Source organism: Salvia splendens, chromosome 20 (genome assembly GCF_004379255.2).
Source record: "Salvia splendens isolate huo1 chromosome 20, SspV2, whole genome shotgun sequence".
NCBI lineage: Eukaryota > Viridiplantae > Streptophyta > Magnoliopsida > Lamiales > Lamiaceae > Salvia > Salvia splendens.
In genome coordinates, this window is record NC_056051.1 from 23,549,315 (window position 1) to 23,566,517 (window position 17,203).

The 17,203-nt window shown below is 38.8% G+C and overlaps 2 protein-coding genes across 3 annotated transcripts; both read right to left on the minus strand.

The window, feature by feature from the left end:
* Positions 1-3,253: 3,253 nt before the first annotated feature.
* LOC121782632 (GATA transcription factor 8-like) lies at positions 3,254-5,230 on the minus strand. The gene is made up of 3 exons (XM_042180562.1): positions 5,011-5,230; positions 4,267-4,514; positions 3,254-4,041 (listed from the first exon to the last, which is right to left on the minus strand). The coding sequence occupies exons 2-3, from the start codon at positions 4,483-4,485 to the stop codon at positions 3,460-3,462; spliced, it is 801 nt and encodes a 266-aa protein (XP_042036496.1). The 5' UTR covers positions 4,486-4,514; positions 5,011-5,230; the 3' UTR covers positions 3,254-3,459.
* A 6,467-nt stretch (positions 5,231-11,697) lies between these two features.
* LOC121782792 lies at positions 11,698-14,052 on the minus strand. 2 transcript variants are annotated; one of them, XM_042180739.1, is made up of 3 exons: positions 13,927-14,045; positions 13,707-13,789; positions 11,698-13,239 (listed from the first exon to the last, which is right to left on the minus strand). In XM_042180739.1, exon 3 carries the CDS (start codon positions 13,227-13,229, stop codon positions 11,901-11,903), a length of 1,329 nt encoding a protein of 442 aa, XP_042036673.1. In that variant the 5' UTR covers positions 13,230-13,239; positions 13,707-13,789; positions 13,927-14,045; the 3' UTR covers positions 11,698-11,900. The 2 variants fall into 2 exon arrangements, with proteins under 2 accessions (XP_042036673.1, XP_042036672.1); XM_042180738.1 differs by having other exon boundaries at positions 13,707-14,052.
* Between the last annotated feature and the right edge of the window lie 3,151 nt (positions 14,053-17,203).

Here is a 17,203-nt window from a genome sequence, read left to right on the forward strand (position 1 = left end):
TAGTGTAAGTGGAATTCTTTTGAATTTTAAATACCCGAGACGTGTAGAGTTAGGCATTCAGTCACCATTTATGCTAATTTCATAGATAAAATGAAATTTTCACATATCATTGAAATTTAGAATAGAGCAATTATACAGAGATAATGACTTCGTAACCATCTTTTTTCTCTTCTAAGGTCAATATCTAATTCATTATACTAGTTGGTGTGCTATTTTTATAATCAAGTAACCTTTTTTTCTTAATTCATTATAATAGTTTTCAATTGGGGCGATGATTGATTTCTTAAAATCGTCAACGACAATTTTGACATTCACATACACTATTTTTGGTAAAGAAGAATATCGTCGGAGATTTATATAAAAGGATGAAATTGGTAGTTGTTTTGATTCAACACCACCTTTCATTTCTATTTCAAGGTATAAGTTGCTTCAATTATAGTTTGAAAATCAATTTTTATAGGTGTTCTGTCACTTAATCGACCAAAGGGATATAAATACAATCATTTCCAAATATGTGTTTGTTAGAAACATCTGTTACATCAAAATAATATTTTTTTATTTCACTATTTTGGTACCTATATATTTTTTAAGTTAACAACCAACAATGTCGATTCAGTTTTATCACAAAGCCATTCAAATTGAATTCAAGAGAAAAAAGAAATATTTTACTATTTGAGTAAATTGTACAAAAATATATGTGTGTAGTAGAAATGTAAAGGGTGATTTTATGTGTGTGTTGGCCCAGTGATATGCAGATAGAGTAATTAGTGTTCGATGTTAAAGATCTCAGAATCTAATTCAGATACCGTGACACGATGATTAACATTTTCATTTAGTGATATAAAAAAACGATGATCTAGTAATAACAACTAACAAGACATCATCATATTTTCATGAGTAAAGGTCAAAACTGGTCCTGAACATATGCCCATTTTATGATTTTGGTCCTATACTTTATCTTTTGAATTTTTGCATCCTAAACATTTCAACTCGGATCACAATTGGTCATACACTAACAATTCCGTCAATTTTTAAACGGTTTTAACCCGATTTTGACCGATTTTGAAATGGTTTTAACCCGAATGAGACTGTTAAAACCATCAAAATCAGTCAAAATCGGGTTAAAACCGTTTAAAAATTGACGGAATTGTTAGTGTAGGACCAATTGTGATCCGAGTTGAAATGTTTAGGATACAAAAATTCAAAAGATAAAGTATAGGACCAAAACCATAAAATGAGCATATGTTCAGGACCAGTTTTGGCATTTACTCTATTTTCCTCAACAACGAAAACAAGACATCATAATTATTGTGCATAAGATGGTGCTATATAGAAATATTACTTTTGTTTTTGTAATAAGAGAGAAAATAACATAAATATAAAGCCCATTAAATTGAAGGCCCCCTAAACAACAACATTTGGAATTTAATGGACCCTCCATTTAATTGGTGTCCAAACATAAGCAAATGGCTTTGTCGAAAATGATAATAATAGCATTAGTTTCCACATCCCATCAAGATCCAACAACTTGCAAATTGTGTTGGTCTCATTTTCAATCAAGAAAACATTTCAACTACGATCTAACTATGTTGTTTGGTGCACTGGTAAGTGCAGAGGGAGGGACCATTTCATCAGTGACAGTGCAGTAAAATTCATATTGGTACGAGCCATATATATTCCAAATTTTAGCAGTAAATTTTTTATGTTCGTAATATTGTTGATACGAGGAGTGGCCTATAGACTTATTAGTTTCAATTCTATCTTTAAACCGATAAGTGATAGTTGTATTTTTAGTTTTTTTTTTACATTTTAATTGTCAACACCCTCCCTCAAACCCTTCAAAGTGAATTTTGGAGGGGTTGAACATTTTTTTTATCGTTTGGACCACTAACCCTAATTTAAAGCCCATATATATTGTTGGGAGAATCTTTTTTTTTGGTTTCATTATACATATTTTGCTAGGTCAGTTAATTCTGACTCACGACATGTCATGGAATTTTATCTTAAAATCAATTGATGATAGGAGGAGAGGCTCCACGACTTAATATTACAGTTAAGTCAACTCTGTACACTGAGTTATATTTTTAGTTTTTTAATTCCAATTGCCAATAATATGAACTTTCACACGTCACAAAATATTGAAACAGCTTGGTAGAGATTTATTTTAGTTATATAGACATTCATGATGCACATATATAATTATTCAAGAATCAAATCCTCAAGGCAATACATCACTTGTTATCCGGTATTTGTATATGGAGAAGGGAAAAGACCATTCAAAATATTTTCACAAGTCGAAATTTATTTTATTGATGGTCAGTAGCTGTCGCATAAGAAATGAGGTATTTAAAATATTTTGGTAAGTCAAGAATAATATTGATGGTCAGTAGTTGTCGGATAAGTTATCAGTAGTACTGAGCTTCAGGCTGTGATGATAATGCAGTAACATTGGGCAAACTTATATGTAGTGACGTTAACTATAAATCTTACTGAGCTTGATCTTCATATCAATGGGACTAATTAACTAATTTCCTGTTGAATGTGATGGTTAAGTTTGTGTCAAATATACAACGGGATTACGGCAGAAATCGCAACGGAAGGAAGAACAAATCGCGACGGGATGGGAGAGTTCGAATTTCTGATTTTAGGCATGGATTTGGGGTTTTAAGCTTCACATGTTAAACGGCGTTGTTTAATGAATTTATGGCATTTTGCACGTCAGATTTCTGGCTTGCCACATTCACCGTATATGAAGCTAGAAACTCCAGGGTCGGGTCAAAAGGGAAATTCTTGAGTTCATGACTCTGTATACTAGTTTTATAGTTGATGGGAAAAATAAAAAATCGTGAACTATAAAAGTAGTATAAAGTCATGAGCTATTCCGGAAGAATGCATTGTCCATATGCAAAGGCGATTCTTGTAGGGTAGAGAGATTGGATCATGTGGTAACTTGATTGCGTGGGAAGTGAATCAAAAACCGATTGATCAAGGAGGACTTGAGTTTAAAGATATTCACATCTGAAATGTTACTTTATTATTTAAATGATGATGGTGATTTGCAAACAATCAACGTGCTATGTAAAAGAAAGTCGTGAGTTTGATACAGACCAAATATGAGAACTCATCCCAAAAGACTAGCCTGTTAGGAGAGAGAGCCCATTTAATCTATATACTCCACACCAGTTGTTCTCACAACCGATGTGAGAATTGAGTCCGTAGCAGAGTTCCATTCACAAACACAAACACGAGACTATTTGCAAAACACAAGACACAGTCAACTCCAACTCAGTTCAAGATCAACATTACAAACATATCAACTGCAAAAAGAATTCCCACCAACTTCTTCTTCTTCTTCCTCCTCCTCGCCCCCGACTAGCTAAATCATGATGAATTCTATAGCTCCCTATCCCCTCCTTACCTTAATCTACAAAGAACAAACAAATGGCTTGAGCACCAACTCTAGAGTGAAGTGTCGGCTGCGTTTCTAGGCTCAGCCCTGCATCTCATCTCAACGACCTTCTTGTGCGAGTTTGAGTGCAGAGACGGGACGAAGGTTGGGCTAGCAGCAGGCCGGTACTCAGGGAACAGCCTCCCAGTCTTGTGGCGGACGCCACAAGCATTGCACAGAGTCTTCGGCCCCATAGGCCCCGCCCTCCACTGCGGAGTCTTTGTCACCTCACAATGCAAGCATTTCCGAACTGGCGGGGCGTCTTGACCCGTTGGGTTTGCAGGAAGCCTTATCTTGATTTTCTTGCTCTTCTTTGAAGGAAGCGACTCAGCAAAGCTATCGGATTCTGGGGAAGAAGCAGAACGGGGATTCTCCACGCAAGAAGACGAAGGGGAGACGAGCCGGATTGCTGGCTTGGGATTGAAAGCTGGTGGCCGAGGGCGCTTGCTGCGTGCACGTTGGGGGCCAAGATGGACGGGGCTAAGGGGCATCACGTTCCCCCCCGAGGTGGGACTGCTACTGCTGCTGCTGCTTCCTGAAAACGAGTCCTCCATGAAGGTCGAAAGCCACTCCAATTGCACTATATCCTCATACTGCAACAACACATACTAAATGGATCAGATCACTAAGAAAACTACTACTATTCAATTTATAATCAAGAATTTCTTCAAAAGCATTGGATGTAACAATCAAGACCATTTAAGGCACCTAAACTAACACACAATAAGACTTATCCAATCAAATATAAAATATCAACATCACTTTATTCTTTAAACATCATTGACAAACAATGAAAGTCTTATGTAGAAGAAGCTCACCGGAACAGAGAGCTCAGCAGCGAGGTCGGAGGCAGAGGTGACGGAGAAGAGGGAGTCGCAGCCCTGCAACGCCTCGTCCCAGGTGGGGAAATCCTTGTAGTCACTGGAGCTAACTACATTAGCATCATCACACTCAATGTGTGGGGGAAACTCAATCAAATCCTCCATTTGACAGAAGAAGTTTCCACAGTCGATTTCGTCTATCAACTCTGGCTCCATAACCCCTCTCTACACTACTACGCCAGCAACTGTAACATAACAAGAAACATGTTATAATGAGAATTTGGTGTACAATGCCTACATAGATAAAAACAAAAAAACAGAGCAAATAAAAAACATTGAAGAACACAAGGGTTTTGTGCAATTGTGCTTAACAGTTTTGGACCAAAAGGGTGAAGCATTTTTTGAATTCTTGCAAACAACAACCTAGAAAACCTTAACATAATCAGTCACAAACAAGAGTGGATATGGGCATGTTTCAAGATTACATCTTTCAAGCAAAATTTACTCAAATGTGAACATCTACCATGTAAAATTGGTTCTTGAAAGCTTATACAGAGGTGGGACCAAAAGGGTGAAGCATTTTTTGAATTCTTCACACATAATGAGTCGCAAACAAAATTGGATATGGGCATGTTTCAAGATTACACCTTTCAAGCAAAATTAACTCAAATGTGAACATCTACCATATAAAAAATGGTTCTTGAAATTTAAAACAGCAAAAAGGAAAATGCAGAGGCAGACCTTGGTGGGATGAAGGAGGGAGAAAGGGAGAGATGTGTCCTTGTTTGGGTGCACAAGTCCCAAAGCAAATGAAGAAAGGGGTTTTTGTAGAAGTAAGAGTTGCTAGTTTGAAGGTGTGTGAGAGTGAATATGAAGAGGGAGGAAGTGAGGCTAAAGATAGTGAATGAGGGAAGAAATGGTAGGTGAAATTCTTGCTTCAATGCAAGCTGTCTATTGCAATCAGCCTCTCACTGTCGTCATGTTTAAGACTTGCTCGAACACGGGTCCCACACCACTCCCACCGCTCTATCTTTATCTCTCTCTACGCGTAACACCGGAGCTGTAAATGTGCGGGATTACACGGGAATGGTGGTCTACGCGTAATTTTTTGTCAGCAAACTTTGTTTAGAAAAACATTTGCCTAACAAATTAGCTTAATTTTTAATCAGTGGTAAGTAAACTGTAAACCCAATTAAAATTAGTTTGAATTTAACGAAAGTAAATGCCGCACGTGACTTGCTAGTGCAGCTACGAACATGTTATGTCCATCATGGGCGGACCCAAGTGGGAGTGGGGAGTCCTCACTCATACTCCCTCCGTCCCGGACTACTTGCATTTATTTCCTTTCTGGGAGTCCCAAGTTATTTGCACTCTTTCCATTTTTAGTAAAAATTATCACCTACCGCCGCAATTGTTGACTTTGCTATACACTCATTCCTTAATCTCCGTGCCGAAAAGGAAATGTGCAAGTAGTCCGGGACGGAGGGAGTATTATTTTTTAAACATTTTTCTACTTATATTTTTTTAATTTAATCAAATTTAGTATAAATTATTATATAAAAGCCCCTACAAATAATCTAAATTACACAAATATATACTTAAAATTAATATTTAGAAATCTCAAGCCCCTGTTGTCAAATATTTCTGCGTACGCCACTAATGTCCAATCACTTGCCTCAATTTATTTATTTAGTATATTTATTAGTAATGTAATTTGACAAAATGCTAACAGATGTTTTGTGTAACATAATTACGTGAAGAGTATTCTTCTGATTTTGAGAAAATAATGGGAATTTGGTAGAAAATAGAGAAAAATCCAAAATTGTTTTTGAAATAGTTCTTCAATTATTTTCACCGGCCATTGTAATTTGTAAACCTTTTCTTTCTACAAAATTGATGTTGAAATAATTCTTCAATTCGGCCATTGTAAACCTTTTCTTTTTATTATACACATTTTTTAATCATAAGAAATATCAAAAGTATCTCTATAGCTTACTTGAATTGCACTCTATGAATCACTTCCTTCTAAAAGACTTAACGATTGTATAATGCATACATACCATTTATGGAAACCCACATATAACAATTCAAGGTCAGTGTTTTATTTTTGCATTTTAATTTAGCATTAATATGTTATTTCCAATAATTATTTAACCCACACACTAATAAAGTAATAGTAACATAATTGTTTATATTAATGTTTCATTCTTTATCTATTTCTTCCTCCAAACCTCATGTCTTAAAAAATATATTCTTCATTTTTAGTAGTATTTCATGACTTTAAACTATAATGCAAAGACAAATTCGTATAAACCTCTTTTTAATTCAAGCTTTAAAAAAAAGTAGTAGTAGTAGTACTTAATTATTTTGTGGGTAAAATGAATGTGTCAAAAGTAATTGTTCTTATTATTAAAAGTCATTATTGCTATAAATAAAAGTGAATGTGAAGGTTGTTACGAATAAACATAACTGTGCTCCAAATAAATAAAACGCTTCTTATGATCAATAGTGACAATTGCAAAAAAGATAAATCGTAAAAATAACAATGTTAATGAATAGGACTATAAATTATTGTTTGAAAAATCAAGTTTGGTCGGGTCTGTCCTCAGTCCAGGCAAGTTAGACCTCACACACTGTCCGGCAAGGAGAGTAAATAAACCAAGATGCTCAGATGCTATTCAGAGTTCAACTCGAAATAAAGTTAGCTAAACGAACCAAGTTTGAGCATGGTAATCGTCGGCTCGTTAACTTAACATTCCCGGCTCGATTTGATTACATCCCTTGCTTGCATGCAGAGAAGTGCATCTCTAAGTGTCCCCACAAAGCTACCCTACTAGACTCCATGAACTACTAGTTAATAACAATGATATGACCCCTTTTACATTTGTGCCATAATTTCATATTCCCTTTAGTAGTATTTATCTGGTGAAAAGAAGTCGGTCTTAACAAATCGAATTTTTAGTGCCATTCACATAATTATGGTTGTTCGGACAAAACTTAACTTCAAAGACAATGAGTAGCTCAAATGTTCCTCAACCTCAACTATAAGCTAACGATGATGACCAAAAACTTCAATACTTATCTGAATTTAAACTTTTTTGACGATATTTTGTTACCATGCTTGATTTACTTATATAGTGTGTGGGCTTAATTTTGTAAGCTGTGTATGAAATTTTACCACTACCATATATATATAATCAATTAGTTGGACAAGACACTTTGATCAAGTCGTACAACTCATGTTATTATGCTGATTATATATTCAAAACAACATGCTTAAGTATGTCTGTAACCATTTTCCTTGTTCATTATTGCACTAGATCCAATCTTGAGCATGTGATTAACCATATCCAATCTTGAGCATGTGATTAACCATATCTCGAATTTGAAAATCTTATTATGATAAACAAGAGAAACAGTATGATTTGCAAACTATTTAATTTATCTTCATATTATAGACGAATTACTCTAGAAAACAATCTAAATTTTGAGGATATACAAAGTTAGGTCCGTTAATTTAAATAAAAAAAGGTTTGCGAACCTAATTACTAAATGATAATAAGTTCAAGGACTCAATTGATTTATTTTTACTCCTTACTTTTATAAAATGATAAACATGAGAGTGAAAATATTAAATTCCCTAACAATTAGATTTATCTTCATACAGATAAAAATTTTATCCGAACACAAATAGAGTGGTTGCTAAATTAATTTTAAAATACCCAAAAGATAAATAGTATTTTTTCCTTAAATTTTTAATAGTCCATTCACTTTCTAAAAATACATAAACAATTTTATTGTTGGGAAGTGGATAATTATTGTGGGACATTGAATATAATTTGGTGGACCAGAGTTGCATGTGTTATAGTCCAGATACTACATCACCAAATTCAGAAAATTATTGCTTGATTCACTCACTAATTCATTCTTTTCTCAATTCAAATTCCAACCGTCCACTCCAAACTCACATGCCCATACTGGAAAATGAAAATGCACACCACACTAATTTTATAAAGTTAAAGAAGAATTTTTTTCCATTAAATTAAAAGGAACACTTTTATATAACTGTTAAAATTAAAATGATTCTATATATTGGGATCGAAACAATAATATCTGAATATGAAATGATATAAACAAATGGAAATTGCAGAACAATAGTGTTAAGCGGTACAGATGGAGACATATAAAATAGTTTATAGAAAATGATGATAATTTCATTGAATATAGTTCCCTTTAAAATAGGGAGTAGAACACAATATACATGGTAAGTCTTGAACACAGGAAAAAGAATAATCATTTTCTATGAAACTTATTTTATCAATTACGTGATTTAGGCAATTGATCTTAATGGCAATCTTTCCTTTCTTAACACTCCCCCTCAAATTGAGTAGTGGGATTTCCAAAACTCAATTTGCCAAGAACATCTTCAAAACTTCTAGCATTGACAGCCTTTGTCAATATATCGGCAAGCTGAGCTTCTGAATGAACAAATGAAAACTCAACAATTCCCCTTTCAATTTTTTCCTTGATAAAGTGTCTATCCACCTCCACATGTTTTGTTCGATATTGTTGAACTGGGTTTTCTGAGATGCTTATAGTCGCCTTGTTATCACAGTACAACTGGCACTTCTTGTTAGGAGCGAGGTTAAGTTCCTTCATCAATCTTCTTAGCCATAATATATCGGTGAGTCCACTTTTAATCCCACGAAATTCAGCTTCCGTACTTGAGAGAGCTACTACCTTTTGTTTTTTACTTTTCCACGTCACTAAGTTACCTCCATGACTCGTGCTAATTTAGTATTCAAAAGCGTCACCCGCAAGTGTACGAGTTAAGTAGCACGTGGTAAGCTAAATTATCGATCCACGGAGACTAAAAGCCGGTTTGAATACTATGATGTAACTTTGAACACTATCTAGACTAATAAAAGGGGTTTTGGTTTTCTTAACTAAGATCAAAGAACAAATAAGCTAGTAAGACAATTAACTAAGAAAAACAAACAAACAAAGATAGGTTTTCACACAAATTGGGAAAGTATAGGGAAATGGATCCGTTAGAATGGATCAAGGATTTCATCTATGGGTCATGCTCATCTATTGGGCCTCAAATGCGGTTAGGAAAGTCGGGATAATCGGTTAGACCCCCTCTCGGGTGCATCTAACACGTGGGTCAATCTCTAGTGTAGGAGTCTCGTCCATACAATTCGAGATTGACTCCAAAGCACAACGGACCCAAGCCCTCTCTCTAGCTTATGCATCTCTCGATTACATATAATGCACGGAGTTGTTGATTACACATCTATCCTAATCTTGTATTTCTCAATAACATCAATTAGGTACAAGATTTATCTAATTGGTAGCTAAGCAATTAGATATTAAAAGACCAAGGTTCAACAAAACCAACAAAAGAGATAGATACGCATTCAACCATAGATTCAATCCATACAATCCATTCAAACTTCACCAAATCCCTACTAAAAGCTTAGCTACTCATAGTCAAAGCTAACATAAAAGCAAAAACAAGGAAAACAAAGCTACACATAATAGAAATGATACTAGAACTCCCTATGGTGGAATTGATGGTGGGGGGTCTCCTTCCTCCAATCTCTTGGAAATGGGAAGCTCCTTGACTTCAAATCCTCTCAAAACCTTACTTTCTTGCTAAGATTCGTGGTGTGGGAGTTAGGGTTTGGAAATGAGTGAGAACCCTTTTATATCCGGAGTAAGAAAGAGGCAAAGTTGGCAACAGCGACAAATCGCCCGGTCGGGCGATCTGTAAGTCGGAATATGCCCGGTCGGGCGATCTGGGTAAATCGCGATGAGGCTTCAAACGCCCGGTCGGGCGTTTTGTTGGATGAAAAACGCCCGGTCGGGCGAACTTTCTGTTTTCTTCGGCTTGCGCCCGACCGGGCGTTTTTTATATGAAATTCGCCCGGTCGGGCGAACATTCTGTGGTCAGCCCGTTCGCTCCGTTTTGCCCGTTTTAGACCTGTTCTTGCATCAAAACTCCGACAAACTTGTTAACTCTAAAAAATAGCTGAAAAGTGGGTGAAACATATACTTTTTACCTCAAAAGATTCAACAACATGTGTTAATCACCCATCTAAACATCCTAAACTATGAGTTTGTCAACTCCCCCAAACTTAAACATTTGTTAGTCCTCGAACAAGAAGAAAGAAACAAGACATACAAACTCATGCAAGGATGTGGAGTGTCATCATTGCCTCAATAGAAATAAAATACGACAAGTATCAATGGCCTCGGATGCATGTAAAGTATTATGAAATATAGCTTCAAGTTACTATCATGTACTCAACCTTGCCAATTTGCCCTCTCAAGGAGAAAATGCAATGTGCATTTTAGAAATTTCACTCACTCTCAAAGTATATAAACTCTTGACATAACTCTCAAATCATCAAAACATGCATAGTTTACCATAGGCTTGCTCGAAATTTACACTCTCCTCTACTATGGTGTGATTAAAGATATAAGGTCCGAAAGGTCTTTTCAATAGGTTGTAATGTAGGCTCTTTGGATAGGTGAGGCAATTTTCGGCTAAAGTGACTTTAATTCCCAATATCTTGCTCAACTTCACCAACTTTCTTCCCCAATCTAGCTAGTTCTAGGCTTCCCTAGACTCTTCTCATCTACCAACATTCCATTTTTGTTCTTCACCTCTTTTTCAACCTTCACACACCCTTTCCAATAAATGCCAATTATTAACTATTTCTCACTTTCAATTTTCTTTTCTTTTCTCTCTCTTTTTTTTTCTATTTCTTTTCTTTCTTTTTCTCCATGCTTTGCATGGTAACATCACTATTCTTTCTTTCTTTTTCTTTTGTTTTTCTACCTCAATAAGCTTCTATTTCATTTGCTAATTCCCCCTTTCAAACTTTCATTTCCTTTTGATTTTTCAAAAATAGAACACAAGAAATCCAACCCCATGGTTTGTCAAAGGAAAGGTTATTGGCTCAAAGTGGGCTAACAAAGATTATTAACATGATAACGGGTAAAAGTAGAATTTGGCTAACAAGGATGGCCTAACGTCCTCCCTTATCTCTATGATCACTATGTAGACTCAAAGAAATCGCGAGCAAGTTCTAGAAACATACGACATGTTTGAGATAAATCACACATTTAGGAACAATATAGGCTCAATTCTCACAAGGTCATTTTGGCAAAAGACAAGGCACCATGTAATTCACTTTAGGCAATTTGAAATGAAAAATCACATGTTCTTTAGCCATATCAACAAGGTTTTCAAAAGTTTTTGCACAAAATCATCATTGGCAACTCCTCCATCATGTCTCACACTCGTTCAAATTTCAATTTTTCTCAACCCTACTATCATCCTAGCCAAGGGAGATAATTCAACACAAAAGGAAACAAGAAAAACAAACCTAAAAAGAAAAACAAAGACACAAACACAAGTGGAACAAGGAAACAAAACCACATAAGTTTACATGCCCACATATCATCATCAAATATCATCAAAAGAATAGGGGTACAGGCCGGGGTATCATCATCAAATAAAGAGGGAGAGAGGTAAAAGAGGGAATCCACTAGACACCCCCCAAACTTATTCCAAGCAAAGCTAGGATAAGTTTAAAAGAGAGTGGATCTCCCATGGACCTTCACTGCGGAGGAGGAGGCGGATGCTGCCACTGGCCACGGAATTCATCGAATCGGGCATTGATGTTGGCCCATTGTGCATTGTTGAAATCAGTGAATTGGGTCCAGTTGGTTTCGAACTGGTCCCATCGCGCTTCATTCTGGACCCAATATTCCTGCTGACGCAACTCCATCCGTGTCAACCTCTCATTGATCGAGCCGTAGTCCTCCTCTTGTCGCTCTTGTCGGCTTCGTGTCCTCTGCGTGCTTGTCCCGGCTTCATCTCCCCCTTGGTAGGTCGGTTGATCCTCACCTTCCTCCTCATTTTCTTCTTCATTCTGCTCGTCCCCCATCTCGATCTCGGGAAAGCCCATGTGGGGCGCTTCATCAACACTCGAGCTCGGGCTCACATCCCTAAATTGCAAGTTCCGCGGATTCACCGCCGTGACTTGTTCGTGGACCGCAGCCTTCATCTTCCAGTTTTCCTTGTGGAAAGGACCGTTCACATAGGTGTTGACGGTGTCCGGGAGGGGGTAATGATCTGCTGCCCTCTGTATCAAATATATCTGCCCTCGTTGGTCCACTCCGACCAGCCTTGTTCTTCTCAGAAAGCCGAAGTCCATCAAGTTGTCACCAATGTCGGCGACCAAGCCCCTCGTCGACACTCCCAGATGGAGTGCAATAGCTGACACAACCGCACCGACACAGAGTGTGCCGGTTTTCTTCTTCGAAGCCCTCTCAAGATGTTTGATCATGAAGTGGCCCAAATTCAAGGGAGTCTCCTTGTGCAAAATAGTCCATAACAGGAAGAGCTCGTCTCTCTGCACACTCCCATGCTCATGACGAGCGAAGGGGTAACATACACACGCCTTCTGGAGTAAGCGCAAGGCTGGGTTCCTAATGAGAGAACCCTTTGCCCTGTTGGCGGCGAAGTTGTCATCAACGGTAGTGATGGCCTTCCAGAAGTCATTCGCATTGTGACTGAAGTTAAACGGCTCTCTATACACCTCCCCTGAAAATCCAAAGATCTCCTTGAATTGTGCCATCGTCACTGTGTACTCAGCATTCCTCATACGAAACTTGATGGCAACTATCTCCCTCCTGTTCATGATTACCTCAAGGGTAGACAAGAACTCTAGTGTAAGCCTCTGATAGGAGGGGTTCCTCTGTGCCATGAAGAGCCCATTTAGTTGCCCCTCTTCACATAGCTCATTGAAGCACTGCTCAATGCCCAACCGTCGGATTGTGATAGGGCATGGATATCTAGCTACCCGGTAGGGTAGTTGTGAGAGTTCGGCCCATTTCTTCTTCTCTTCGGCATTCAAATTAACTCCAGAGTGGTTGGGCGCCATCGTTCACTACCTAAAAATTGAGAGTATTAGATCAATTCGACAAGAAACCACAAAGATGCATTAATGTAGACACTCTCCCCCAAACATACTCTATACTAAAAGAACTTCTCATTCATACATTTATCGAGACTAGAATCAACCCCCCATTGTGTCACACAATGTCTCTTCCACAACAATAAACCTCAATCATGCTTAACTCAAACATTCCACCAACATGCATCACTTATCTAACATTGCATCTATGTAGACATCAACAAATCAAAGCATGCTAGTTCCCCACACTCAATAACCACAAACCCATGAAGGAAATTGCACAATTCATGCTCAAAGCAACCATTCAAACCAAATTCATCCTCTAACTAGCAATTAGTCAAGAAATCTCCAAACAAATCAAAGCATGCTAGTTTCCAACCCTCGATTCACCAATAATCATCTAAACACCGACATAAGTAAGAGAAGAATGAAAAAAAATCATACCTTTCGGGCTTAGAGTGATAGAAAACGGATTTCTCTCCTTTTTGCTTGTTCTTGAGTAAATCAACCGATTAATCGGTTCAACCCTTGAATTAGATGGATTGGGAGGATGGTATGTGTGTGAAATCAGTGTAAGTGGAAGATTTGAAGGTGGAGGGGCGAGAGAGAGTAGAGAGGAACGAGAGAGAAATGGGGGTAGGGTTTTGAAAGTGTAAAAACTGACCTGGTTTGCGTCTTTAAATCGCGCGAAGAAATCGCCCGGTCGGGCGATTTGCACTTTGAAAATCGCCCGGTCGGGCGAACTTTCTGGACAATCCCGATTTCATCAAACGCCCGGTCGGGCGATTCGTATTTTATACATCGCCCGGTCGGGCGATTCGTATTTCTGGAAACGCCCGGTCGGGCGATTTGCACTTTGCAAAACGCCCGGTCGGGCAAACTTTCTGGACAATCTCGATTTCTGTAAACGCCCGGTCGGGCGATTTGCACTTTGCAAAACGCCCGGTCGGGCGAACTTTCTGGATTCCAAGTCCATTTCGCCATTTCTCCAGGTTTTTGTCCGCTTTTCACCCATCAAAGCCTATCTCCTGTTCCACTTAAAACACACAAAACACACCAAAAACAAGAACAAAATAAAAACACACCAAAAACACAAAAGCTATAAATTTTACCTACTAGGGGTTGCCTCCCCCATAGCGCAATTGTTTAACGTCATTTGCCCGACGCTTTGCAAGCTCCACTACTCAATCAAGGCAACCACAAAGACCTCGTCTTGTTGCTCCTTGGTAAAGAACCTCTTGAGATTTTGACCATTTGCCTTGAACGTGCTTCCATCGGGTCCTTTGAGCTCCATTGTGCCATTGCTCATGACCTCCTTGATAGTGAAGGGTCCCGACCACTTAGATTTTAGCTTGCCCGGAAAGAGTCTCAACTTGTGGTTGAAAAGCAACACGGCATCCCCCTTGTGGAATTCACGCCTCTCAATCATCTTGTCGTGATATGTTTTCATTCTCTCCTTGTAGATTGAGGAATTAGCATAAGCTTCATTCCTAAATTCATCAAGTAAATTGAGGTGAAGCTTCCTTTCCTTGCCGGCCTTGGTGAAGTCCATGTTCATTTGCCTCACCGCCCAATATGATGAGTGCTTCAATTCAACCGGGAGATGGCATGATTTCCCAAAGACCAATTGATAAGGTGACATCCCGATTGGCGTCTTGTAAGCCGTCCTATACGCCCATAGAGCATCGTCAAGCTTGAGAGCCCAATCTCTACGGTTAGCATTGACACTCTTTTGCAATATTTGTTTGATCTCTCTATTGGCCAACTCGGTTTGACCATTAGCTTGTGGATGATAAGGAGTTGTCACCCGATGCTTCACTCCATGCCTTGCTAAGACCGCCTCTAGCCACCTATTGCGAAAATGAGACCCTCCATCACTTATGATAGCCCGAGGTGCGCCGAATCGCGTGAATATGTTCTTTTGAACGAATTTAATCACCACCTTTGAATCATTAGTTTGGGTAGGAATGGCTTCCACCCACCTTGATACATAGTCAACGGCTAGTAGAATGTATTGGAACCCACTAGATGGAGGAAAGGGCCCCATGAAGTCAATGCCCCACACATCAAACAACTCGACTTCAACAATTGTCGTCAATGGCATCTCCTTCTTCTTAGAAACACCCCCCATTCTCTGGCACTCGTTGCATCTTCTCACGTAGTCCTGGCAGTCTTTGGTGATGGTTGGCCAAAATAGACCACTTTGGAGCACTTTCATAGCAGTCCGGTTAGCTCCAAAATGCCCCCCACTAGGTGCGGTGTGGCAATGCATAATAACGGACTCCCACTCCTCTTGAGGGACACATCTTCTAATCACCATGTCGGCACATCTTCTAAAAAGACAAGGCTCGTCCCAAAAATAGAACTTCACGTCGTGGAAGAACTTCTTCTTTTGATAGTCCTCAAGTCCTTCGGGAATCACCTTAGCAACAAGATAGTTCACAATATTGGCATACCATGCCACTTGACCCTTGGCCACATAAAACAAATGCTCATCCGGGAATTCTTCATTGATGACCAACTTCAATTTTTCCTCTTCACTAGCATGCTCCAATCTTGAGAGATGATCCGCCACCACATTCTCACACCCTTTTCTATCTCGGATCTCCAAATCAAATTCTTGAAGGAGCAAGATCCACCTTATAAGCCTTGGTTTTGCATCTTGCTTAACAAATAGATGGCGGATGGCGGCATGGTCAGTAAAGACAATAGTTTTGGCCCCAATAAGGTAAGGGCGGAACTTGTCAAAAGAGTAGACCACCGCAAGCATTTCCTTCTCGGTAGTGGTGTAGTTAGCTTGAGCCGAATCCAATGTCCTACTAGCATAATATATCACCCGGAATATCTTGTCTCTCTTTTGTCCCAAAGCCGAGCCTACCGCCACATCACTTGCATCACACATGATCTCGAAAGGTTGAGACCAATCGGGGGAGATCAAGATTGGGGCACTCACCAACGCCGCCTTGAGCTTCTCAAATGCCTGCGCACATTCAAGAGTGAAATCAAATTTTACATCTTTAGCTAGTAAATGGCAAAGGGGTCTAGCAATATGTGAAAAATCTTTGATGAAACGCCTATAGAACCCCGCATGGCCTAGGAAGCTCCTCACGGCCTTCTCACTACAAGGATGTGGCAATTGCTCAATGGCAACTATCTTGGCTCTATCCACTTCAAGTCCTCCGGCTGAAATTTTGTGTCCCAACACGATCCCATCACGGACCATAAAATGACATTTCTCCCAATTGAGTACTAGATTGGTCTCCTCACATCTCTGCAAAACTTTGGTTAGATTATCCAAGCAACTATCAAATGTCATACCAAAAACAGAGAAGTCATCCATGAAAACCTCCATAATATTCTCAACCATATCATGAAAAATGGACATCATACATCTCTGAAAAGTAGCCGGGGCATTACAAAGCCCAAAAGACATTCTCCTAAATGCATAGACACCATAAGGACACACAAAAGCCGTCTTATGTTGATCCTCGGGAGCTATCAAAATTTGGTTATATCCCGAATAACCGTCGAGAAAACAATAATACTCATGTCCGGCTAACCTATCCAACATTTGATCAATAAATGGAAGGGGGAAGTGATCTTTCCTAGTGGCCAAATTTAAAGCGCGATAATCAATGCAAACTCTCCACCCGGACACCACTCTAGTAGCTATCAACTCATCATTTTTCCCTTTCACCACAGTGGTGCCCCCCTTTTTAGACACCACTTGAGTAGGACTCACCCACTCACTGTCGGATATAGCATATATCATACCGGCATCTAACCATTTCAACACTTCTTTTCTAACCACATCTTGCATAATAGGGTTTAGTCGCCTTTGGTTTTGTACCTTAGGCTTATACCCCTCGTCTAAATGAATTCTATGCATGCAAACGGTTGGGCTTATTCCCTTAATGTCCGATATGGACCACCCAATGGCT